Source organism: Eimeria tenella, genomic scaffold (genome assembly GCF_000499545.2).
Source record: "Eimeria tenella Houghton genomic scaffold, Eth_scaff23, whole genome shotgun sequence".
Classification (NCBI taxonomy): Eukaryota; Apicomplexa; class Conoidasida; order Eucoccidiorida; family Eimeriidae; genus Eimeria; species Eimeria tenella.
The window spans coordinates 135,812-159,905 of record NW_013542157.1 but is presented as its reverse complement, the minus strand read 5'-3'; the positions used below and the strand labels follow the sequence as shown (position 1 = coordinate 159,905).

Here is a 24,094-nt window from a genome sequence, read left to right as displayed (position 1 = left end):
TGTTTTATGCTGAGTTGACAGCCGTTTCAAGCACTCCTGAATTCATCAAAGAATGGATACATGCAGTATTGAGGCCCCCATGAAGCTGTGACTTCGTCCTGCGGTGACCGCCATAGACGGTGAGGGGGCTGGTAACCCGTAGATCACACGTAAGCGCTAACTCAAGGTTCTTCGGAGTTGGAATATGTATCAATATTGGCAATCATAGTGTTCATTTTTATGCGGGGCCTGCAGCTTGACAGCTTTTACAGCAGTTCCAGATCTGGTGTTGCACTCGCATGCAGCCCCGGTAACGGTTAGAACCGCTCGAATGCTGGTTTCCGTGCAGCAGCGATGCCACCCCGTCCTTTACGACTTCAGGATTCACTTTAGACGAACACTAGCTGCTGGCTGATCAGCCGTATTTTGTCCTGTGCAGCCGTCTCATGTGCAGTGCCCATCGAGTGCGGCCAACAACCAATGAGCGAATGGCCAGCGGAGGCGTCGCCTGCTCGTGGCTTTACATAATCTGAAATGAAACAAGAGTGTTAACACGTATAAGGGTTAATCTGAGTCCGTAAACATGCAATAGCGAGACCTAGTTCCGGTCGCACGCTACAGAGATACAGTAGACGTCTACACATCTCCTGAAAGCCTTTCGATTCGCTGCTCTGTCCGAAAGGCAAACAGCAGCCCTTAGGCATCGGGCGGCATGAGGAGGTTCATGTTGCTGTCTCCCTTGCCAGCTGAGAACGGCTGGCAGGAGCGCGGGGACTGGAACCGTTTGAGTATAGATTGATTGTAGCAAGAGCAGTAACCCTAGCAGCAACGACAGCCGCGGCAGAAGAGCATGAAGCCTTTGTCTGATGATAGCACCGGCAGATGTGGTCTGGCGGGGGGACGTGGGGGTGACCTACGCCGACCCTGAAGAGGTGCTTGAGCCAGGCGCACTGACCGTGGCGTATCCCCTATACTCGGTTGACTCTGAGCTGTCTACAGAGAGCTCTAATAGGCAGTGGACGTGTCGGCTTTTGCCATGTCTTCCGCCGCTGGGGCTAGTTGCTGCTTCTGTGGGCCTGCAGCTGGGCGCAGCGCTGCTTTTATTGGCAGCCGCCACCAACGGCATGAGACTTCACGGGCTTCTCCCCAACATTCTGGACCCTGAGCTGCCGTCTATATACATTTACGTGCTACAAAGGGACCCCAAGACATACGCCTGGTGTTTGGCGTTTGTGTTGGTGGCTTTGCTCCTGATCTTTACATTCGCTGTTGCGGTTGCGGGCGCTGTTGCGATCTACCTCGGCTGCTGCAAATGGGCGAAAGTCCTTCGCGCCCTTAGCATAGTGCAGTCCCTTATTTGCCTTGCTACCACTGTCACTTGTGGCATGTGGCTTTGTGGCTACGCCGTGGCTCAGTCTGCCCAGCGGTCCCCTGCAGTTGTCGCCTTCATGCTCCCCTTTAACTATGGCACGCTGCTCTTTGTTAAGACTCACGAGCACATTATCAGAGCAGCAGGCGCCATGACAGCAGCAGCAACAGCAGCAAGCGCAAGAGCAGCAAGAGCCACATGCCATGACACTGCAGCGGGCGCCGCCACGTACGTACATCCACAAAATGCTCACAAGCTAGACAAGCCTCTGTAGCGTAAACCAAAGTTTACAGTAGTTTTCTACTTTAACTCCGTCTTAAAGCGTAATGAGCTTCTCCGGACTTTCTAGAGACCCCAACTCAAGTAGCTGACACTCCGCGGATATGGCTGCAGCTTAAGGAGAAGGCTTCAGTCGCTTACGGTTTACAAACTGGAAATTACATTTTCCGGTATGTGCTTTTTGTGTCCAGGACGTGTTTCGCGTTGTTAGTGTCATGGGCAGTGACTTTTCTGCTGGTGCAGGGGGCAATAGGGGGCCTGGCGCCCCCCGTGTTTGGAGCTCCGGCGGCTTTGCTATCTGTTGCCTGTCTCCTATGCTTGAATTTTGGATGCTTGGGGAGATGGCAATTCGCAGGACTGATGGGGCTGTTTGGAGCGGCGGCGCTGGTTGCGGCCGTGGCTTGGGCAGCCGCCAAAGAGACATATGTCGTCAACTATAGCAACAGGCCCCACAAAGAGTCGTCGCTGCTTGCCCAGCTAAAAACCTTGGTGAATTTAGCTCAGTGGGCTACTGCCTTGGGCCATGAAGTCGGCGTGGCTGGCCTGGTGCAAATGGCAGCAATGCAGGTCTTCCTTTGTCTCTACCCCGCAACACTCATGTTTGCTCGCGCCTTCGGGCCAAAAATTAATGCTTACCGAAGAAAGAGGAGGCAGAAAAAAAGAGACAGGGAGCTCTGCGAGGCTGTTGCTCACGCTGCAGCACACCAGCCACACGCTCACGCAGTGATCGAGACGTGCGGTACGCCAGTGATCACCACACCGGTTGGGCCCCCTCCACCCCCGGCCACATTACCACTGCCTCCCCAGTGCCTTCCTCCCCAAAAAATACTCGTGCCGCCCCCGCCTCATGCAGTATTGCCCTAGTGTCAGAGTAAAAAAAATTGAGGAAGACTCTGGCGAGGGAAAAAGGGGACCAATAGGTTCAGGCTAGGAGGGGCACGTAGTTTCCTGCCTGCACGCTGGAGACAGGTTGATCTGAGTCCCGGTGCAGCCTGAAGCTCTAGGGGCAGCCACAACCCACGAGAGCGTCTACTATACAAATCATAAACTCTGAACACTTTTTTAATTCACTTGAAATCATTTAAAAAGTCAAGCACATGTGGTTTTGGGCAGGAAATGCCTGAGGGAACCGGAAAGGGATCCGTTTGGGTATCGCTAGTAAAGGGTTCTGTGGGACAACACTTATCAGGAGGGTCTTGGGGCTTCGAGTTGAGACAGGCAAGTGGGCCGTCACTGCCGAGACAGCAGAACTAAATGCTACATTTATTTTAGGGGCAACAGTTGCAGCTGCTTTTGTTGCTGTTGTTAATCCTGCAATTACAGCCTCAAACGGTCAAGGCACGTGCAACCGTTAATACGAAAACATCAGGGGAAACTCAGGGTCAGACATCTGTGAGCGATGCTGCTACTGCAGAAAGTTACTACTGCCAATGAAGCCAAGCTTTAGCTGCTGTAATTTAATTAGTATCGTTGAAACCTCTGCCGTAGTGGCACGACCTTTGCTAGGCTCGGGCAGGCATTACCCTAGTATTGCGCAGCAGCATCAGAGGCAATAGCAGGCGATGCACGCTGAAACAGAGGACTATCGTCTTGCCTACTCCCACCGCCCAACAGTAGGGCTGAGAAGAGAACGCGCTCAAGTGGGGAGCAGGAAGGCAGGTGCCACCATGGTCCAAGTGTCATGAAAAGGCCTGAAAAAGCACTGAGAAACACAGAAGTAATCGCCTCAATATGAGCAACGCGTTATTCATGAACGCTGAACACAGTAGCACCATTCAGTTTCAGTCAGACGGAAAAACCCGCCGACACAGCCCTCGATAATAAACACGGCTGATTTAGTGCGATTGTCTAAACAACAAATATCGGAAGCAAAAGGTGAAGATAGCAGGCGAAAAGCTGCAGGAAGAGCAGTGGCAAAAGCAGTAGCTCCTGTACGACTTTTCTGTGGACAGCACGGCGGGCCAGTGGCCTCAGTGAGAGCACCCCCTTCAGCATCCCTCCCCTTTTGTAAAGCTGTAAAACAAACTTTAAAAATGTGTGAAGCCTGATTTTCTATAAAGCAAAACACTGCGGAAAGTGATTATGCTCAGACGACCGCCTGGGCTCGGCCGCGACTCTCTCCAAGCGGGACGCCCTTTCCGCGCCCAACGCTACTGCTCCAGCACCTGCTGAAGACAAACACAAAAGCCTAGAAACAAACAAAATTAAATAAAATCGTGTAATATTATTTTCCATTTCTGTTCTATAGTTCACCAGAAACTGTTGCACGCCTTCGGGACCCATAGACTCCATTGGACTTGGAGGCGGCAGCGGGCGAGGCGGTCTGTTGAGGCCTCAGACCTTCTTGGTTCCTGCATGCATGCATTTTCACCTAGTAACCGATTATAATATTGCCATTTTTACAATTTAGATTTAATCGGAACAGACAGACGAAACAAGTCTTCTAGCCCCTCACTTGAGTAGCCTGCCGGCTGCTGCCGAGTCTCGCCGTGTAGTGCATGTGCGGTGGCTTGATGATCCACAGCCCACAAGACGCTTACCCACAAATATTATATCACTGAATACGAGCTCTAATATTCCAAAGCAGCTGAGATTGGGGGCGCCGGGAATTTTCCTGGGGCCAAACTGCGTCCAGGCATGCGCTGCCGACTGCCTAAGAGGGAGAAGGAGGCACAGAACGAAACAGCAATAAAAAAGTTAACTCGGATACAGCATGTTCGGGCTTATTCTAGGACCTGCAGCTCTCTTTCAGCTGCTTTATCGGGCGAATGGCGCGGGTGAATATTGAGCTTAAGGAGCCTTCTTCTCATTAGCTTAAAAGCCTGACTGTTCTTGGAACCGCTTTCGTTCTCTAGGTTATTTATCTTTTTTATCTCTTCTTTACTTACCACTTCTCTTTCCCGTTTGTGCCCTCCACCGTGTTGGCGCTTCTTCCTCTGCCCGCATCTCCATTCGTGCTTGTTTGTCTGCATTTCAAACTTTTATTTTTTCTTTCCGCCCGCTCCCAATTCATATGTTCTCTTGGTTTTCCCGGTGGATCTTCGAGCCTTTGCACGTACTCCTCTCTTATTTTTTCTGCTGTTTGATCCCCATTACGGGGCTAGGTATTTCTATTGGCCATTTTCTGCCACCACATGAAGCTGTGCCTCCTCATCCGCAGTTTTCACTCGTTTCCTTTTCGTTGCAGTGCCCTCTGAGCTGCGCATGTTTCTGCAGAAGGAGAGCCTATCCCGACCTATAGCCCCACGCGGGCCTTGGAGCCTCATGACGCCCCGAAAGTCCCCTTCTCTTCTCCACGCTACCAGAGGCCTTTTTCCCTTTCAGAGAACCCAGTGCCGTAAGTCTTTTAGGAGGTGGAGCAGTTTGGCACAAACGTATGGGATCATCAGGGGCCCTCTTTAGATCGCGGTGTGTGTGCACGCCGGGGCAATTATTCCCCTGGACGCACTAGTGGAACTGCGGTTCATCCCTTGCTTGTGCTTTTTCTAGGGAAGAGGAGGGGCCAAGCTGCTTCTGGTGGCTGACGGTCGACAGGCCGGAGCCAGGCGAGGCCTTGCTTAGGACCACTAGTCATTGGCAACACGGCCAAGATCAACTGCAACAACCTCAGGAATCACAAGAGCAGCAATGGCGCAGGAGATCTCTTCACGTAAGGCTGCACGGTAAACCCGTGGGACAAGCAGCAGCTCAGTCATTGCATCGCAGGGGGCAGCGCCAGTGGCAGGAGGAGCAGCGGCACAGGAAATCTCTGCACTTCAAGGTGCACCGAGGCTCGCTGAACCCAGTAAATGGCGAACAACTGTTACAGCAGCAGAAACAGAAGAAGGAAACGCAGCGACACCGGCAATCTGTGCACTTCCAGTTGCACTCTAGCTCTTCGGAGTCAAACAACAGCGACACAGGAGGACCATTGAAGGAGCAGCAAATGCAGCGGCAACGTAAGTCTGCGCGTTTACAGCTTCATGTCGACCCGCAAGATTCCGACACAGACATCCCTGTGGAAGCAGAGCAACAGCAGCAGCAACCCGGTGATACTCCCGAGTTTATCGACTCCGAAGAGAGCGACTGGAGCGACGGGGAGACGAGCAGAGAACAGGGGCCTTCAGCGACAGAAGATGAGGCCCCTGCTCCTGTAAAGGGACCCGTTGACTTGCGAAACCTCGAAGGATCATCCTTACCGGCGTCAGTTGTGAACAAAGCGGTGAGCACGGTTGGAGTTATCCGCACTGGTCTGTGTGAGCACGCGAGCTCGCTTCATAGGAAGCTGGAGCTACACCTGATAACTAAAAATCATCTTATGAGTTGCTGCATATTTTTCCAGATTACAAAGATCAACAAGCGATATGAAAAGTGCGGGGAGACAGCCAGGAAAATGACACGCTCAGGTGAGTCTGCTCTGACTGCCTTTATCACGTCTGCCCCGCGACCCACAAGCAACAGCAGCACGAAGTTTACGGGGAGCAGCAGAGTATGTATCGGGGCTTGTCTGCAGAGGAGGAACTCATCAGCAGTGTCGTTAGTCGCTGGGAGCAGGCGGGTTTCCCGCCTTTCAAGATTGAAGGGATGACAGTAAACCCGTAAGGTTCAAGCGTCTGCCGCTACTTCGCTCCTGCATATATGCTCTGCCTGTTGCACAAGACAGTGCGCCCGCTTTACTGGGAGCCGGGTCTCTCAAAACTCCTTTTAGCGCCGGCATTTTATTGTGCACCCAGGGAAGAGCAAGGAATCATGCTACACAACGAAGCCTTGACTCCTAATCTCGTGAACGTTTTCTTGAAGGCCCTCGAGGTGAGCGCCATGTCACAGCCTTGTAAATGCATCAAAGTCGAGCTGCAGCTTCACACGCAGGCCGCAGCTGCCGCTGCACACCCAACTGACAGTTCTTCGGTTTCTGTGAAGCTGTGCTGTTGTGCATGTGGCCTTGCAGATCAACAAGACACCCCTGACGACGCCAAAGTACATGTGCTGCCTCATAGCTCCCCCCCATGAGCAAATCAGTGATTTTGAGTCATGGGGGGGCTGCCTCACTCTATGAGGCAACTTGCGCAAAGTCCATTGACTTGTATTCAGCAGTACGGCTGTGGCTGGCTGCGGTGTCGTGTGGTGTTCCAGGAGGAGAAGACCAAAGCAGACAAGCCTGACTGTGGAGTTGGCTTCAAAACTTCTCTCCCCTGCTCTGTCCCCTGATGACAGCGAAGCTATTCTGGTGAGGGAGCCCGCTTAGGTGCAACACCATAGGCTCTGAAAGTCGTCAATGCGTGAAGAAAATGCTTTACGACGGCTGCTGCAGGTTCCCCACATAGAGTATAAAACTCCCAGCTCGTGGCTCAGAGCCTTTCTGTAATGGGTGTGTCTGCTATCTTTCGGGCTGCAGGAAGCGTTGGAGACCCGCGGGGTTCTGGAAGCCCAAGTAACTGTTTTGCCCTTACTGAGCGGCTCAACGCATTATTCAGCTCTCATTCTGGACACCATGTGGGGTTTCAGGCTCCCAGAGCTCTAGAAATGACTCATTTGACTTTGCGTTAGCTGGTTCATTTCAATCATTCTAGTGACAACCTTCTTGTCTATGCCCACTCGCGGTTCTACTCAAAGTCTCAACATCGTCGCCAACAGTCGTCAACATAAGAATTTGCATGGCCTTCTGTATCTACGCCGCGATTTAAGCTTCCACTAGCATTTTTCTGCCAAGAAATGCATCTGCTGCTACACTTTCTGTTGTTGGGGATCACTGCCACCTGCGATGGAATTCTCCTCTGTGCTGCTGCAGCACGGGCCCCAATGCGGTGCTCTTCTTGCTTCGTTGGTTTGACCCTTTCGGACAGCCAGGAAAGATTCCAGTGCAGCACCTGCTGCCCCTGCTCAAGCGGCTTGCAGAGAAGCACGGTAAGGCAGGACAGCCAGTTCTGGGAAATCCTCAGTTGGGGTGACCCATGCGCATTCACTGCAGGCATTATAACTGCCTTGCTATTTGCTTTTATACGCGTAATTTATGCCTTTAATATAATCATTCGATACCTTTCCGATACCTTTCCATATGCTGCCAATCTGCAGGCCTCAGGGTCTACAGCCTCTATCGTACCAACTTTGATTCGGAGGTCTGATTGCCTCAAATTCGCCCCCTTCATGTCACTATTAGTCTTTTTTATTTCTTTAGATTGTTCTACATGGCATTTTGCCGCATATTTGCGGCAGGCATTCTTCATAGCACTACCCTTAAGGCTGTCGCGGCTGTTTCTCCGTGTGTTCTTAGCCGTCTATCGCTGCTCAATATGACGAGAGAGACACAGGAGTCCTCTGCTGCATGATAGCAACACAGCTGGCTGAGGGATGCTCACCCATGGCAGAAGAAGGCGACGCCTTATACTTCAGGAAACAAATGGTAAGGAATATCAGGCATAGCAGCGGCCCCCAACGCCTTTAGTAAGCTGAAGAATCCTTCTGTATCCGCTGGCTAGCAGGGTACATGAAGGGCCTGCAAGCGAAGAACAGTAGTGCATGAATTTCCACTGCCCGTCGCACGAACACGTGGAACTTTTCACTGGAGGTCACTACTGCTTGGACGGCCTCTGCAGACACATACAGCTCCGCTTTGAGCCAGCAAAAGGAGAACCCTGAAAGAAAGTAGAGAAAAACGCCAAGGGATGGCGGGTTGCAGCTTGTTATTTTACACGTCTGCCTCTGTTTTGCTGTTTGCTTGTTTCAGCTTTTGAAGCTTGACTTCGCGAGCCGCTGGAAACGGGCAGCATCTACAGAACGAGGCGAAAGTAAAAGCTAAATTTGTTTTGTGCCACTTAGAGCTCGCTTGAAACAGCCTTTCTGCGCCTTTCATAGTGAATTGGAGGCGATGCATCAGATGCACTCGTCAAAGCTGGTTGAAGCCCATGCCTTTGGGGTACCTGTTGGGCTAGGGCAACACTACGCAATGCTGCCAAGCGGTTTCAGCGGCCTGAATCGTGCCTTCTAACGAAATTGAACCTATAGATAGGAGACAGACTAATTGCAGGGGCTGGCAGTAGCTTATGACCATTGTGGCAGAGCTACTCTGCTGTAGCAGCGGTGGAGACCGGCTAAGACAGGGAGCTGAAACCTTTGATAATGCACAGGTTGAAAGGCGGAAAATGGCTTTGGGGACAAGTAGTTCATCCACGTCTACGCCATTGCATCACGCTCGGCATAGAGACGGCCGCATTGCTAGATTTATGCGGGGGCAAGAACCGCTGGCTTTGAAGTATGAGCATATTTTATAGTCTACACCAAGGCTTAATTATGCTTATTTATACTCATGTGCGTATCACTGTGAATGTGTATAACCTTACATGTGGCGCGACAAGCCTCAGCTAGAGTGGGGCAGCTAAGGCGCCTCGTGTGGACGTTCCCCGCCGTGGAAATAGAAAAATGCAGAGCACAAACAAATAAATGGCAATTATGCGGTCAACGAACTCCGCTTATATGCAAGAGACTAATTTGAATGAACAGACGTACCGGCGCCTTGGCCTTGGCCGACAGCTGCCTCACAAGCACCGCCGAAGGGGAGACCAATGGGCAATCGCTGACTTGGCAGCAATGTGTCATTTCAGGGCCCCCAATTGACTGTTTCAAGCCTTTCATGCAGGCTTTCAAAATTTTGGTTTTCAAGAGACCCATTATCGATAATTCGGACCCGAGAGTCCCCTCGAACATTCTGCATACAGCCAGCTAACGACGGGCAGCCGATATCCTGCAACCGTGGAATCTCGCCAATGTCCGTGATTCAGCACTGGCACTTCATTCTAACAACGAAAGAATAAATGCGCAGGATGGGCCTCGGCCAAAAGACAGCTGCAAGTTGCCCATTAGCCGATACCCCAGGTGCCTACAAAGCTAACGTTAACCCGTTTTTGCCTCCATTTGCTAGACTCACAGCACCTTGAACGCAGTCTACGCAGCAGTAGCACCATCCTGTACAGCTTCCAACGTCAGCAGGAGACAGGTGGAGGCCTGTTTTGGGAACGAGGCCTGCAGCCAGCCCTGGTTCTGTGTTTCCCCAACCGTTGCGATGGACGTTATACGACATGAGCTTGAGGAGGCGACTGAGAAAAACTGATTTTTGGGGGAGTATTTGGAATGAAATCAACGGAGGAGGAGCCCAAGGCACGAAAACAAGTATCAGAGGGACGAGAAGAGGAAGCAAAGCGAAAGGGAAAAGATATAAAGAGAGAAACTAGGGCTGCAGGCTCGAAAGAAACAAAGGCCTCATGTCGACAGACATGGAGGACCCAAAGGCGCCGCTGAAGGGCTCTAGTGACAGCAGCTGCGTTTCCGTTTCTCGTGAGTATGACTGTCTATATCAGTTGGAGCTCCGTTACTGGTCGCTGGGTACCGTGAGGAAGGTTCTGCGTTTTGCGGCCTGCGTGGCCCTTGCAGGGCAGCTTGCTGCAGCCTTCTTCTGCTTTGTTGCCTCGCCTTGGGCGGAATCAACAGACAAGACGCAAAAACTAAGACGCATAGCATGCGTGTTGCTCACCACCTTCTCGGGCTGTTGTCTCCTTTGCTCCATTACCGCAGTACTTGTCGCCTGGGTCGTAAGTCAAGCATGCACGCAGCAGCAGATCTAAAAACGCTGGCACCTGACCTCTCTTGGTATTAACTGGCCGCGTTGCTCTCTTGCTAGCTTGGCAAGCTGCTAACTACCCAAGCAGAGAAGCAGATGCACATAGCAGTGCTGTGATGAAGCAGGCAAAGCCAGAAGTAAAAGCTTGACGCCAAATCCACACTTAAACAGGCACTGGCTAATTTTTACACTGAAGTGCAAATGTACAGGCATATGCGCACGCAGAGATACGCGCAGCTAATAATACATATGTAGATTTACATGCACGCAAGTGTGCCTGTATATGCATGCTTGCACTCATGCATGCGTGCATGCGCACACACTATACTTTCTCTTGTTTGCGAAATGCGCCCAGAGAGCATTGCAAGACTGGGAATGCGCTGTGCATCTGCCTCAGACGAGCTGCCGTGCGCAAGTGGGTAACGCCTTGCTATTTGTGGGGACTCACCTCAAGGCCATTGTCTTTTCATCTTGTGCTTGCGCCGTCTCTGCGGCGTTGCTGAAGTGTATCGGCCTCCAATCATCTCCATTAAGTTTGGCGGCCGCTGTGGCGTCTTGCAGCCTGCTCTTGCTGCTGTTCCTGCTACAGCCGGTTCCCCTCGGGAAGCTTTGGGCCATTTGCGTTGCAGCGGTGTTGCTCTTCTTGGTGGGTACCCAGCGGCTTTTGGCTGCTCTGGCAGTGGATTCGCTGCCGCGTGGTTGGTTCACGTTTGTGGGTTACAGTCACTTGTGCTGGTTGTCTCCTTTAATTGTAGCAGCATTCCTTTCTGCTATGTTGCTGTTATCCCACTACCTCCAGCTGTTATTGGCCACTGCCCGTGGCGGTTACTATATCTTCTGTCCTCCCAACCCTCACCTGCACAGCTTAGACACTTTGGCCGCAGACGCTGTGTCTGGCAAACCTCTGTCCCTGTCACCCCGCAAGCCCATCTACCCGCCTTCCCCGGACACCCTCGTCCAACTCTTAAGGGAGAAACTTACTCCCCGCCGCCTGGGCCCTGCTATGGCTCAACAACGAAGAACTGTAGAAGCCCCTGCTGTTATTGCTGAGAGACCGAAGGCCTCAGAAGCCCAAGATAATGCCACAGGAGAAGAAGCCCCACTACAAAAACGGGTGCCTACGGAGGGCGCATGGCTGGTGGCCCTGTGGCTCAGAGGCCATTTTTTCATAGCAAGCTTTGGGGCCCTATGTGTTGCGACGTCGCTTCTGTTATTTGCGCTTGGTGCCGACTCAGCAGCAGCACAACACGGCCTCGCGGGCCCTGCTGCATTTCAAGACATCAAACGGCTGCTGCTGCCGCAGCCAATTAGGCACCAGCAGGAAGAGCACCTGACGAAAGTTTCATTTGTCGCATTTCAAGCCCATGAGTCACTAGAGTCTGACGGCGTGCGGGCGTTGCGCTCTCCCCAACAGAAACAACAACGGCAACAGCTGCCGCAGCAAAAGCAGGAGAACATTATGGTGCCGCTTTCAGCGGTGCGGCTCCGCCGGAAGCTTCAGCGAGGGCATTTTCAGTCCAACGCACTGCAGCCATCACACCCGTCCTCTGGTCTTCTTCCTGCTGCTGGTCTTGCTTCTTCTGAGCTGCAGCTAAGGAACCCCAACTTGTACGCAATGCCTGAAGAATCCTTCTTACAGCTGCGACTTAACAAAATTTCAAGCAGCAGCAAGGAGGAGCAACCGGGCTCGAAAACAGCAGCTGCTTTTTTGCTACTGGCGTTTGTGTTATTGCTGCCTCTCATAGGCACAAGCCTTGGCGAATGGTGTGAAGGTAAGATGCAGCAGAAGTAGTGCGATCCCTTTTTTTCAGGCGATGCTCTCACTACAGCTTCATATGCTTGTGAGCTTGCGCCGCCTGTCTTTTGTAGATCTCTTCTTTGCGCACATGGTGCTCATCAAGAGGAACCCCTGGATGATTTTGCCTCCCCCAGTGCTCGTTATACAGCCACACCAGGCAGAAGCGGTGGCTGCTACGACACCAAAAGCAGAGACTGATCGCACGAACGTTTCAGATCCACTGCTATACATGGCTCGAGAAAGAATGAGGCACCAGAGTTTCCTTGGCCTTGATGCGCAGCGCGAGGAGGGAAAGCAGCCGCAGCAAATGCAACAACAGGGCCAGCAACAGCAACCTGTGGCACAAGAAGAAGACGAGGAGGAGGAGCGGGAATCAAAAGAGGGACAGCAACCACAGGCTAGGTCCCCGCTCCAGACCGGCACGCCGTAGCTTCGCAGTCCTTACAGCAGCCGCAACCGCAATTGCAGCACCAGTGTGTGCCTGGAATGGGAATTAATTAAGCAGGCGTTGTTTTAAGATTTAGCTTTGAATAAGTGTTTACGACAACGTTTTGGGCACAGCAACTGAGTGTCTATCTGTTTTATACTTGAATATGGATTTTAACGTGTTTTATACATACACCTGTATTTAGATGTACTTACTCCGGTTGGCTGGGCTATTTGCAGCTTAGCTGTGTAACTGAGAAAATTGAGGTTGCAAATGAACATACTCGTTTTGTATGTTGCAGCTGCTATGCAAGCTGAGCTTCCCATCTCCAAACTGCAGGGACTGCACCACAACAAAAGCAGAGGACTCATCCAAGGTCGAGCGCACTCTCATGCTGCGTAGCGTAGTGCGCAGCAAGCGCAGCTGCTGTGCTGCTGCTGTTGCCGCTGGTACATTTCCACAGAGCGATACAAGCGTCAGCCGTAATTGGTCATAAATTTTCTAGGCTCTAGGTGCAGGCTGCATTCCTTGCTGCAATTTTCAAGTTGTAGTTTTAATTCCTTCAACTAACACTTCCAAAGGAAAGAGAAGTCAGAAGTAGGAGTATCAAGAGGCGGCAGAATAACGCGCATCGCCGTATCTCCCTTAGACGCAGCTAAAACGCATCACCCTTTGCTAAGGCTGCCTTTCAACGCTCAAGGGTTTCGTTGCTTTGCAGCAGATTGGCTGACCTTATCTGAGTGCTCACTAATTCTGCTCCTCCAGAACAGCAGTGAAGAGTAATTGCTACGCAAGCGTCTCTACCACCCGTTAAAACTCATGTAGCCATGAATGTTCTGTCTTCCCGACTCCTTTTGAATAGACACATATCAATTGCACTTGTTAGCAACTGAGCTCAAAACCGTCTGCCCAGATGTCCATGCTGCCATTTTGTTTCCTCAAGCACGTATACATAACTACAATAGGTGTATAAACACTTATTGTATGGTTAACTTTATGACTGCCATTGTACGCTGCAAGAAGGACGGCGCCCGCTCCACATCTGCCTGGTTGATTAGCATGGGAGAGGCTCCCAACGAAGTGGCAGCAGCTTCTTGGAGGAACCCTCTGACCCTAAAGTAGGGAAGTGCCTTGTGTGTTTTGAGCTCTCACTGTTTATTGCTGCTTGTAATTCAGCGCAGCTTTGGGTTTTCGGTGTCTCAAGGGGGATGCTTCTGTTAGTTCGCTACCGCAAGTACTCAAAGGAATATTTCATGTTTGCGCGCTAGTCAATGCGCCACCCGCCTCAACGGATTTAACTCTTTGAAACGGAAGCACATGGTCGCGGCCGGCCACCTCACCAGCAACTGCTGGTGTAGGAGCAGCAGTACCTACTGCTGCTGCTGCGCAATCTACACGGCGTTGGAATGTGGGGCGAGCTTGCAGCAGCAAGCAAATTCGGTGCGGAATTCAGTTGGACTCAGTTTCCCTCTTTGTGTTTTGTCTGTTAACAGTTAATCTGTAACTATGTGTGAACTCGGGAGCTATTGCAGCCCTAGCTGCGATGACAAGCTGCCTCAGCTGCTGGTATATAAGCTGCTGATGCTGCAGCTGTGGAGTCTATAAAAGCAGCAAGTGCGCATGGCATACGAAGGGCAGCTACGCAGCAAAGACGAAGACGATTATTCGTCTCCGGATGTTTGCCAAGGGGTTCTGAGGGCCTTGGCAATCCCAACTAGAGCTAAGAAAGGTAATAGGAACAGTGTCACGAGTGACAGAATAGGGAAGAGAGAAGGGAAAGCTCTACAAATGGCACTCAGGCAGAGTCGCAGTGCGTGGGGGTGCAGCGGCTGATCACCGTGTCGCTGCAATCGGCTGTGGTCAGTCTGCTGCAGGAGACACCCTCTTCATCTTGCATTGAATCCTTGTGTTGTGAGCAGCTGTGCTTTGCTGCCTCTGCCTCTGTCCCGAAGGATAGGCCTGAAGGCGTGATGGCGGGTAGCTGCTGCTGTTGCTGCTGAGGCGGCAACGGCGAAGCGGTCGTCGCTGCAGCAACAGTAACTGCAGCTGCTTCGTCTGCTGTGCTGCAGCTGGCGTGGGTTTTGAGGTCGGCGGGTGACCTTTGCCTCGCACTAAGTAGTGCGACATCAGGGCTGTCTTGGTTATTTGCCTCTGACCTTGGACTCTCTTTTCTTGCAGTGTCAGCAGTGGTGGGGGTAACAGCTGGAGAGTTTGCACAAGAGTTGCACTCTGCAGTGGCCATGGCACCGCAAACTGCAACAGTAGGAACTAGGCCCAGCTGTCTTTGGGCTTCTTTGACGTCTACGTTTTCCTTTGCCGACGGCGCAGTTGAGACAATTGTGCCATCGACAGCTATTTCCGACTCTGCCTGTCGGGGAGGCACAGCTTGGTGGTCGTGTTCTTGCTGTTGCTGTCGCTCCTTGCCATCCCCTAAAGTCCCTGTATTGTATACTTCTGTGCCTTCACCTGCTTCAGTAGTGCCTTCATGCGGCGCTGCTGCTGTGGGCAATGGAGCCACGAGCTGGCTGAACTGTCTCAGCCTGTCAATGGCCATATCCCTGGCCTGAAAGAAGCCGTGCACTGCGCAGGTGTATCCCTTCCATATACGGCGGCCACTTGTCGGGTCTCGAACCCTCGCGTACCAGCGCCCGAGAACTCTATTGTAGTTTAGGTGCGGAATTCGTGGCAGCTTTCTCGCTTCGCTTTCCCATCTCAACAGCTGCGCCTTGGTAGTTGTAGCGCGAGGGGGCGGAGTGGCGTTACCTCCAGACACGTAGCCATCGCTGCCGGGTCCCTTGAACCGCGATCCTGCGGCATCGTTCCCGTCCTTGCTCTGCACCTTTGGCATATTGCTGGCCTTTCGTTTTCTTACTAAAGACTTTCCACTGCACGCGAGCCGCCCACTGGAGTGTCGTCCATTCTGTTGTTGCTGCTGCGCCGCATGGCGCGCGCCCTCTGCTGCTGCCACCTGCAGAAGACTCCTAGGAAGTTCTATGCGAAGCGCTTCTAGCATTGCTGCACTGCAAAGCTTGGGCTCCCTCCGGGCATGGCTGGGGGCACCGGTGGATCCTAGGATTCCTGGGACCTCTTCCTTGGGAAGCCCGAGAAGAGTCGCGTCGGGCACTGGGAAGGGAAGAGGACCCCAGGGAGCTTCCAAAAGGTCGAGCGCCTCTGCAGCTCGAATGTAAAAATCTGCAATGCGGCTGTGTAGTGGCAGAGCCCGAAGGAACTCCCCATCACGCCACTCTCCCAGCAGGGGGCGTGAGGCCCCCGACGGGGAGACACAGCAAGAAAAACCGTGCAGCCGACCTTCGCGGAAATGTCCGAAAAAGGTTGGGCCCTGGGGAACCAAAAAAATGCCTGAATACAGGAGAAACGCATGCGAACCGAGCAAACCACCAATGTGCTGCTCTAAGTGCCGCCGCATTTTTTTGAAGTCGAGCACGCGACGCAAGTCCCTAAGAAGTATAGTCATGTTCGTCAATAGCCGGCAGCGAAGCACATATTCAAAACAAAGGCAAAAGGCGAACAAAGATACAAAGAGGTGCCAACCTGGCCCGTTTTGTTTGTCTGCCTCGAAGCTTCCCTTGTAGACGAAACCGCTGGGGGTGATGAAGACGCCAAAGCCGTGAAGCCGATCACGGGACCATTGGCCGCAATATACCGAGTTGTCCGTGTACCTATACACTCCGACACCGTCAAGGGCCCCGTCAGCCATCTGGCCACAGTACCAACTGCCGTCCTCCCAGCTCATGAAGCTGAGGGGACCTCTATCCTTAGGCAGCGACTCAGCAAGTTTGGAGAACAGAGCTATGCTCAGTTCCTGCAGGAGCCCTCCTTTGTCATTAGAGGATTCGAGCGAGGTACTAGGGCGGCTCGTAGTAATCATTTTACTGGCGTCAGCTGCTGCTGCAGAAGCAGCCAGCTGCGTGTCCCCAACCTTGGCCTTGATATCTGTGCACGGCTGCATCGAACATGGGGAATGAAGCCCGGCAGCAGCGGACGCAGAGCTTCGCGCGGCTCTAAGAAACCATGACGCACTGTCACGAGCTGCTGCTGCAGCTGCAGCAGCTGCTGCAGTGGGAGCCGTAGCGAGCCCGTCCGATCCGTTCATCATACGGTTGAGCTCCTGCAGCGCGAACGCGGTGCTCTTTCGAGCCCGAGTTGCTGCACTTGCGTTGACGCCGCTTACTCAGTGTTCAAGCACGAAGAAAATTTCGTGCCCTCTCTGACGTCCGCTGGTGCCGAGGTAACTAATCTAGCTGCTGGGGCGCGTGGTAGAGGTGTGGGCACTCTTGGGGACTGTCGCGCTCAGAGGCTTCGGCAAGTCAGTTCTCTCACAGCGTGCCTTGGTTGTCTGTGGAGCATGTGGCTACGGAAGAGGAGATGCGCAGCAACTTAAGCCTTGCTGCATTTAAAAGGGGGCGGGTTGGAGAGGGTGGCCGGCACCTGCGACATTCCGCGACTCTCAGTGCCTACCTGAAGTAGAAATAGTGGCAAAAGAGCCAAGAAGCGGTACCTGTGCCCCTTTTAGCGACGTCGAGATGCTTGCAGAACGCTCCACCGAAGGTGACCGCTGTAGCAACCGCCAGCAGTGGCGAGTAGTGCGCTCCCAGCTCCCAAGGCAACTAATGGGGCAAAAATTCCCCTCCTCTCAGACACGAGCTGGGTTCATGGGGCCTTAAAAACTCATTGCAATTGCTGTACTGTACGGTGGGGTGCACGGGGCTTCACCGGCGGCGGCGGCAAGACTTTCAATGTCTGGCGACGGCCAAGCGGGTGCTGCCAGCAGAGGTTTAAGCTCAGCTACTGTAAGCGAATTTAAATAGATACTTATAAACGAAAGGGGCTAAATGGCGGGCAAAGACGACCGTTTCCGCGCCATTGACACTGCCTGCTGGCCTGGAGGCGGCGGCCTGTCGGCAGTGGCAGACGAACTAGGAGCGAGGCAAGAGCCGCATCGAGACCTCTCACCTTTAAATGTATTAAAAATGATTTTTAATTTTACTTGATAGTTTGAAACAGAGAGTGATGCACTGAGAAGAGGCGCCTTCGTCCGCCGGCAGCCCCACGGGTCATTTCGGCAGACAGCAACTCGGCGCTTCCGATCGCTTGTCTCGGCTGAGCCCTCGGCGGCTCCAGGCCAATTGCTTGAAACTACGTAATCAAATTCAAAGCTCAGTAGTTGCAACTATTCAGTAGAGTATATAAAACTAGCTGACTTGAGTGTAGAGAGGGTCTGTTGTGAGTTGGCAAGCAGCGGAGTGGCGTGCATCTGACTGTGGCCTCCCCCGTGTCACTCCTGCCAAAGCAGTGTCAGCACCTGAGGCTCCTAGAGTGCGGACTCGATCACTTTCTGTCTATTAACCTCTATCAAAGTGTGATTCAAGATTTTGTTGGAGACTTTTACTTCGAATCTGCCATTGTAAGCGTGCCCGTGAGCTGCCGCTTCTTGAACCAAGGGCTTCCAACGTGTTTCAGAGCCCAGCTTCTCTGGATTTCGTCAGTATCGGCGGGCTTGGTGTTTCTTTATTACTTTCGCCAGCAAAGTTTTGACCCCTTATGGATACAGCTATAAGGGGGCTCGTGCAGGCAGGTCTACTGCTGATCATTAATATGGAGCATCATTTTGTCACATTGTGGTCCGTAAGAGTCATTGTCAATTTTTTCCCCCTCGAGCTGCATTGATAGTGAGGGATTTCATGGATTTTATTTCAATAGCGACTGATGGGATGTAATCTGATCAAAAGTGGCATTTCAGACGCGTAAGCTTCTATATGCATTATGCTCTACAAGAAAGTGGGACCCGCTGGGTTTTGTGCTATCTGTTCGGTAATTCAAGAATTATTCTTCTGTCACATCTTTAGGGTTTACTTTCATGACAGTTTTCATTAATCGTACTGCCTACTTATGTCTGAACATGATGGATGTTGGAATGACTTTTCTCAATCGATTGGCAGTTCGTTGTCAGCACTATCATCATGGCTGTTTACACTGCATCCGACGGTGGCCTAAATTAGCAGTTTGGTTTGGGCTCGTTTCATCATATTACCTCTGTTATTTCGATTGGCACCGTTACAAACTGATTTCACGAGAGGGCAAAGCTTGCTACGCGGCCCATGCCACTATGAATAAGAAACAGTTCCTGAACAGAGCGCCACCAGTCGCCGCGTATCTTAAACAACAGCTCATGAGACCAATTTTTAGGGCTGTTCACGAAGTGCAGCCAAGGAATCTGCAACACAAAGCTTGAGGCTGAATCGTACTTAACTTGGACAAACGCTTGCCATGATATTAAGCTGGGAAGGACAGAACAAAGCATAGTAACAGCCGGCACGGACTTCCCCTAAACATTATAAATGTGCTCTCTCAAATCCCTCAGTGATGCTTCCGAATCTACAGAGAGGTCACGTACAAATGGAATTGTATTCAGTAAACAAACGAACGCAGGTGCGCAGGAGATGTCCTGTGGCAACGCAGCAATCATGTTGGAGGCTTGACTCCTACACTTCACTTTCAGAAATACTCAAGGCAGCTTCTTTTCCGCATCTCTTATGTTAGCATCAGGGCCATGGCTTGTCGCTGTGTAGGGAGATAAAAAGCACCAGAATCATTCCCTTCATTTTAAGCTGCTCTGGGCATAGGTGGCGCCTCACTTTTTCGTGAGACCTTCTTAATTCAAACAATTACAGATACCTCCCCTGAGCCTTCAGCTTGTCAAGAGGTTCCTAGGTGTGCCAGGAAGTAGGCGGGTGTAACGGAAAAACAAAGACAAGTAAGAGCGAGAAGACGAACGAATATAGCTAGCCCCCAGCTTGTTGGCTTCAAGTAAATTTGCAGGCTGTAACACGGCTTGTAGTGATATATTGAAGTGATATACAGGAAACACAGATTCTTAAGATCAGGCATACTATCCGCAGACTGGAATGAGCTGTAGCATGAGCTCCATGTGAGCGCATCAGGAGCTAGTTAAGCGTACGGATGCTGGCGGTATTAAGAGGAAGACGAATGGGGCTCAGTTAGTCTCTGACAGTTAGTGTCTTACTGCAAGTGTGACCACCATAGAACATTAACAGACACACCACACGGCGTCGCTGTTTCCCAATTGCTGGGAGCGCCCTGCAACCTAAGCTAGCCTCTGCGGAGAAGAGGAGAGTAACAGAAGACGCAGGTGTGCCTAGATGCCAGAAGGATCATGGTAAATATCCTAATGAGAATGCGCACTGTTCCGCCGCCAGGGCGGCAAGGAACAAAGATGCGCGGCACACTGGGCTGCTTGAAGATTCCTGTGGAGCTGGCTATTCGCTCTGGCGTGCAGCCAGGCTTGTCACCAAATTCTACGGTGTTTTCAGATAGCTCGACATGGGTCATTCATTACTGACGACCAACGCCTCCACGGCTTCTTAACATGCGTTTCCATGCCCAAGCAGGATTGCAGCACTTCCTCAACAGTCCTGTAGGGCTACAGGTATACGTTTGGCTTTCACAGCAGGTTCAGTGAGACAATTATTGTGGGGTGGTGCTTTGTAGTGCTGACAACGTAAGGCGTGACCGAATATATTGGGGAGTCGGCACAGACGCATAGGTGGCATAGGTGGCCGTTGAACATGTGGGGCTTCTTTCTCGCTGTTTAGTACTTCTCCCGGTATAACAGGTGCTTTTCATGGAAGTCAGGCAAATGGGCAATGCGCAAAAAAGTAGGATTGTCCATGGGTCAAAAGAATTCACAGGAATTGCCATGGAATGCAGGCGACCACGCTACCATCCATGTTCGCTGCTTTACAGCTGCTGTGTAATCCCAGTCCCTGTGATGCTTCAACGTAGCGTAGAATGGCTAGGCTGTAGATGAAATCGCTTGGGACGTAACGTTTTGGCCGGGTTTGGCTGCAGCGTTCGAGTGCCCGGAAGATTTTCCTTATTAGTTTGTTCTACCATAACAAAACTATATTCAACATTAAAAAACTGACCTACTTTGTCTTCAAAACGCACGGATGAGCATGCGTACGCATTGGTAGGGCTGTCAGATCAAGGGGCCCCGATGTGAGGGATCCCAGATCTCGGGGCCCCGCAAACATATATCCAAACCAGGTGTTGGCAATATAAAGTCTAATTGCTGCTTTCTACAATTTTCAAAGTAGCTCTTAGAGATATTTACGCCGGTTTTCAGAGGGGCCTTTGACTCCCGTTAGGTTCGCCGCAGCAACCGCAGCTGTGTGCTGCTGTTTCTGCGGCTGCTGCAGTTTACGCCTCACCATGATGAACTATTTAGAATGCAGATAGTCCATGCTTCCGCGAGAGCTTTGAAAACCTGATTTCTTAGCTCTCATAGTGTTGACAGGGTTGGGGGTACAGGGGGCGTCGCCGGTGCTGCTGCTTTTCCTAAGCTGCATTATTTTTGTTACAGCAGCAGCAGCAGCACTACAGGTTCCTGCAAAAGTATCAGGCCTGTTCCACGACAGCGGGAGCTACTGCATCTCGCGCTGTCCCAACTGTTGCCACATCGGGATAGGGAAACAGGGGGAACACGACCACGACGCTTGGCTGCAACAGCACCAGAAGAACAAGGGGTACAACGATCCTCCCGTGCTGACTTATTAGCCGCAACCCGAATAGGAATCTCTGGAGTGCATTAGAAATCAGCTACCGGCAGCGATTGGATCCCGTTACGGCAAGAGCGGCAGTGACACGAGCGCTTCGCAGCGGCGGCAGCAACGGGCAAAACGCGGGCAGCACAAACGAGCAGACGATGCTGTTGGTGGTCCTCCTTCCGCTTGCGCTGGTTGTTTCCATAGGAGCCGCATTCTCTGGTGAGTTTTGCCCACAGGCGCTGCCTGGACCCAGAACCCTCACTGTGGGGGCGTAAGGGTTGAATTCAACACGCCGCCGCAGTGGCATGAACATATCCACTTCATTGTCTGCCATGGCATTTTCCAGAAATTACGATATTGAGCTCATTGTGAAGGGCTCGAAACGGGTGTCGTGCGAGCAGACCGAGCTGTGTGTCTTCGTCGACTGAGTTTTGATGGGCAGCCCCCACAGGACCAGCGCGAGTACTCATTCCAAAGCTGCAAAAATCATGCGGCCAACAGTACGATCCTGTTACCTGTTGGCGTTAATGCTAAAAGTGCAGCTGCTGCTGCTGTTGTTGCTCAATTGAGATGTTCGGTGGATGCATAAAGCTGCAGTTGGTGTCTCTAACAATCTAGGTGAACCTAGAATTGTCAGGTTAGAGGCCTTAGTCGGCGCTTTTCCGCTGCCTGCACTATTGCTGCCTCTGCAGCTTGCTGCTATCCGCAGCACACCGAGCTAATTAAAAGGCGTTTAGGTGCCTTGGAGGACAACAAAGAATGCAAAGTGAGGGGACGGGGTTGCTGCAACTGCTGCTCCGATGCTAGCAGATGAGGCAGCGCCAGTACAGACTGGAAATGCTGCTGCAGGACCCGCTGTAGGTGCTAGCCCAGTCTAGTCGCCGATTGGGGGTTCTGTCTTTCTCGATGCCAGTTTGCATTAGCCGTCGCTGGTAGCTACACATGCCAGCTGCTGCTGCCGCAAGACCCAGCGAAACCGTTGCTGAGCATGATTTTCGAACTGCCGCTGATGTGGCGCGCTTCAATGCGTGCTGACTCTACGTGTTGCGGGCTGGCATTCCACCTTGCTGGTGCGTCCTGTTGCTACTGCTGGTGCAGAAGGTGTCGGAGGAAGTAATGTGCGTGCTGTGCGAGCCACGATTTGGCACGGGGGAATTGGAGAGCAAAGGCAACCCTGTCCTGTGCCCGCAGCTCTGTGAAAAGTGGTGAGGATGTAGGGCCACTAGCTGGGATTTAACGTTGTTAGGTCAGCTCTTAGAGTGGGCCCTGTCCGGCATACGCTGTTGACTGTCTCACGCGCTTTAGTTGTGGACTCTACGGGTCTGCAGTTGAGAAGGCTTGTGGCTTAGGGATCAGATTAGAGGGTTTAGGTTCGACTTATTGGAAACTTTGTTCAGGTTCGCTGCATGTAAAGAAGCGTTTGTATCCGCCTCCCCATCTGGCAGCTCCAGCGCCTTGACCTTCTGCGATGACAATTGCCTCATCTGCTCGCGGCTCTCTGCAAGTGCGTCTTGCTCCTGGTGCTTTCGCTGGTCGCTGCTGTTGATGCAGCAGCTGCTTCCCCAGCTGGTGCTTAGAATGACAGAAGAATCTTGTAGACGTCTCAGTGAAGCTCACTTTGGACTAAATGCTTGTACAAACGCCCATTGTGTATACATGTACGAGCAGCAGCTGCAGGCTGCAAGATGTGTTTCGCCGTACACTTACGCAGGTGTACGGATGCATGCGTAGGTGTACCATAGGACTGCGCACATATTAACAGCATGATTGCATGTACATGTGTGATTTGCCATACACGCACAGTGGTAGTGTTGTTGTTGCTGTGCTCTACCTCTTGCATGCAGCGCTGGACAATAGCCTCTCCTTTTGCCATGGGATGGGCTATGAGGTTCTTCTGGAGGATGCATCTGACTCGTCTGAAGGCGTAAAGCAGAGACGGCGTGCCTGTTACGGTGGTAATTTTTCTAGTTTGGGGTTCAGGGCTGTCGCTTGAGAATTGACATGCAAGCGCAGAGGAATGCTGTCTGTGACATTTTGTATCACGAAACGGAAGTCTTGAGAGCTGTCTCGGGGCTGCGCTTCGCCATTTCAAGGACATTGATGGTTCATGCTAATTTTTGCACATGTCTTGGGGCTTCTGCTTGTCGCAGGTGTGCCAACAGCTTCATTTAGCGCCGCCCCGAAGCTTTCGGAGAGACAGGGTGGCTACGGGAGCCATCGAAGCGAGCGCGAGGCCTTCGAAAACTGGCTTTGGGGGAACTGGTATACAGTGTATGAGTTGTTCAGTCGACCTGAGGTGTGGCTGCTGCTGCTGGTGTTTGGCTTTTTGTTGAACCAGCTGCTGCAACAGGCCCGGGAGATAGTGGCTGTTCACGAACAGGAGGAGAAGCTCGAGCGTCGGCAGCAGATCTTAGAGCGCTATAGTGCTCGAGAGGACGAGGAGGAGGAAGAGTCGGTCTCGTCTGCAGAAGAAGCAGATAATGACACAGAGCCGGCACCCCAGAGACCCGAATAATCCCGAGCCACAACAGACTCACAAGGCATGTAAGATGCGTATGACGCATGCACGACAAAACTCAATCTCTGCAGCTCCCATTTACAACACGGGAATGCGGCTGACAAACGCGATAGCAGCAGAAGCGTTGGAGCAGCGTTGGAAAGCCCCTTGAGTACACTGATGTGTACCATTTACTCTGCGTGTTACAGGTTTACATGCATCTACGTATGTGTTTTTTCTGATCAACGTATAAATAAGTGCTTACACGTGCAAACGCGCATCTGCACATATACAGATTTCCATGCAGCGCTGCCAAACTTCCTGCCCAGAGTGGATAGGAATAGTTGGTTGTTTTGAGAGCTTGCCCAGCGGAGAGCTCACTGAGTTGCCTTAGCATTCTTCTCGTTTCCATTAGCACTCTTTTGCTGTTAATTTTGTTGTAATTACTCTTGTAAGCACCAACCATTGAAAAGGATGAATATGGCAGCAGCTGCACTTACCTTCATTATAGTTAAGGTGCATGTGTTCCCACGGCTTGAACTAGTCCGTGCTGAACCCTTGCTTTTG

At 51.9% G+C, this 24,094-nt stretch overlaps 5 protein-coding genes across 5 annotated transcripts; 4 read left to right on the top strand and 1 right to left on the bottom strand.

The window, feature by feature from the left end:
- Window positions 1–845: 845 nt before the first annotated feature.
- ETH_00016985 (uncharacterized protein) lies at window positions 846–2,491 on the top strand (the record flags this gene model as incomplete). Its single annotated transcript, XM_013374805.1, has 2 exons — window positions 846–1,576; window positions 1,819–2,491. 2 exons carry the CDS (start codon window positions 846–848, stop codon window positions 2,489–2,491), a joined length of 1,404 nt encoding a protein of 467 aa, XP_013230259.1.
- A 2,400-nt stretch (window positions 2,492–4,891) lies between these two features.
- On the top strand, window positions 4,892–6,616 carry ETH_00016980 (uncharacterized protein; the record flags this gene model as incomplete). The annotated part of the gene is made up of 4 exons (XM_013374804.1): window positions 4,892–5,001; window positions 5,117–6,012; window positions 6,120–6,204; window positions 6,340–6,616. The coding sequence occupies 4 exons, from the start codon at window positions 4,892–4,894 to the stop codon at window positions 6,614–6,616; spliced, it is 1,368 nt and encodes a 455-aa protein (XP_013230258.1).
- A 3,245-nt stretch (window positions 6,617–9,861) lies between these two features.
- Window positions 9,862–12,445, top strand: ETH_00016975 (uncharacterized protein; the record flags this gene model as incomplete). Its single annotated transcript, XM_013374803.1, has 3 exons — window positions 9,862–10,188; window positions 10,615–11,989; window positions 12,087–12,445. The coding sequence occupies 3 exons, from the start codon at window positions 9,862–9,864 to the stop codon at window positions 12,443–12,445; spliced, it is 2,061 nt and encodes a 686-aa protein (XP_013230257.1).
- A 1,792-nt stretch (window positions 12,446–14,237) lies between these two features.
- On the bottom strand, window positions 14,238–16,559 carry ETH_00016970 (uncharacterized protein; the record flags this gene model as incomplete). Its single annotated transcript, XM_013374802.1, has 1 exon — window positions 14,238–16,559. One exon carries the CDS (start codon window positions 16,557–16,559, stop codon window positions 14,238–14,240), a length of 2,322 nt encoding a protein of 773 aa, XP_013230256.1.
- A 4,629-nt stretch (window positions 16,560–21,188) lies between these two features.
- ETH_00016965 (uncharacterized protein) lies at window positions 21,189–23,545 on the top strand (the record flags this gene model as incomplete). Its single annotated transcript, XM_013374801.1, has 7 exons — window positions 21,189–21,249; window positions 21,432–21,530; window positions 21,723–21,796; window positions 22,129–22,235; window positions 22,428–22,534; window positions 22,875–22,985; window positions 23,181–23,545. The coding sequence occupies 7 exons, from the start codon at window positions 21,189–21,191 to the stop codon at window positions 23,543–23,545; spliced, it is 924 nt and encodes a 307-aa protein (XP_013230255.1).
- Window positions 23,546–24,094: the final 549 nt, after the last annotated feature.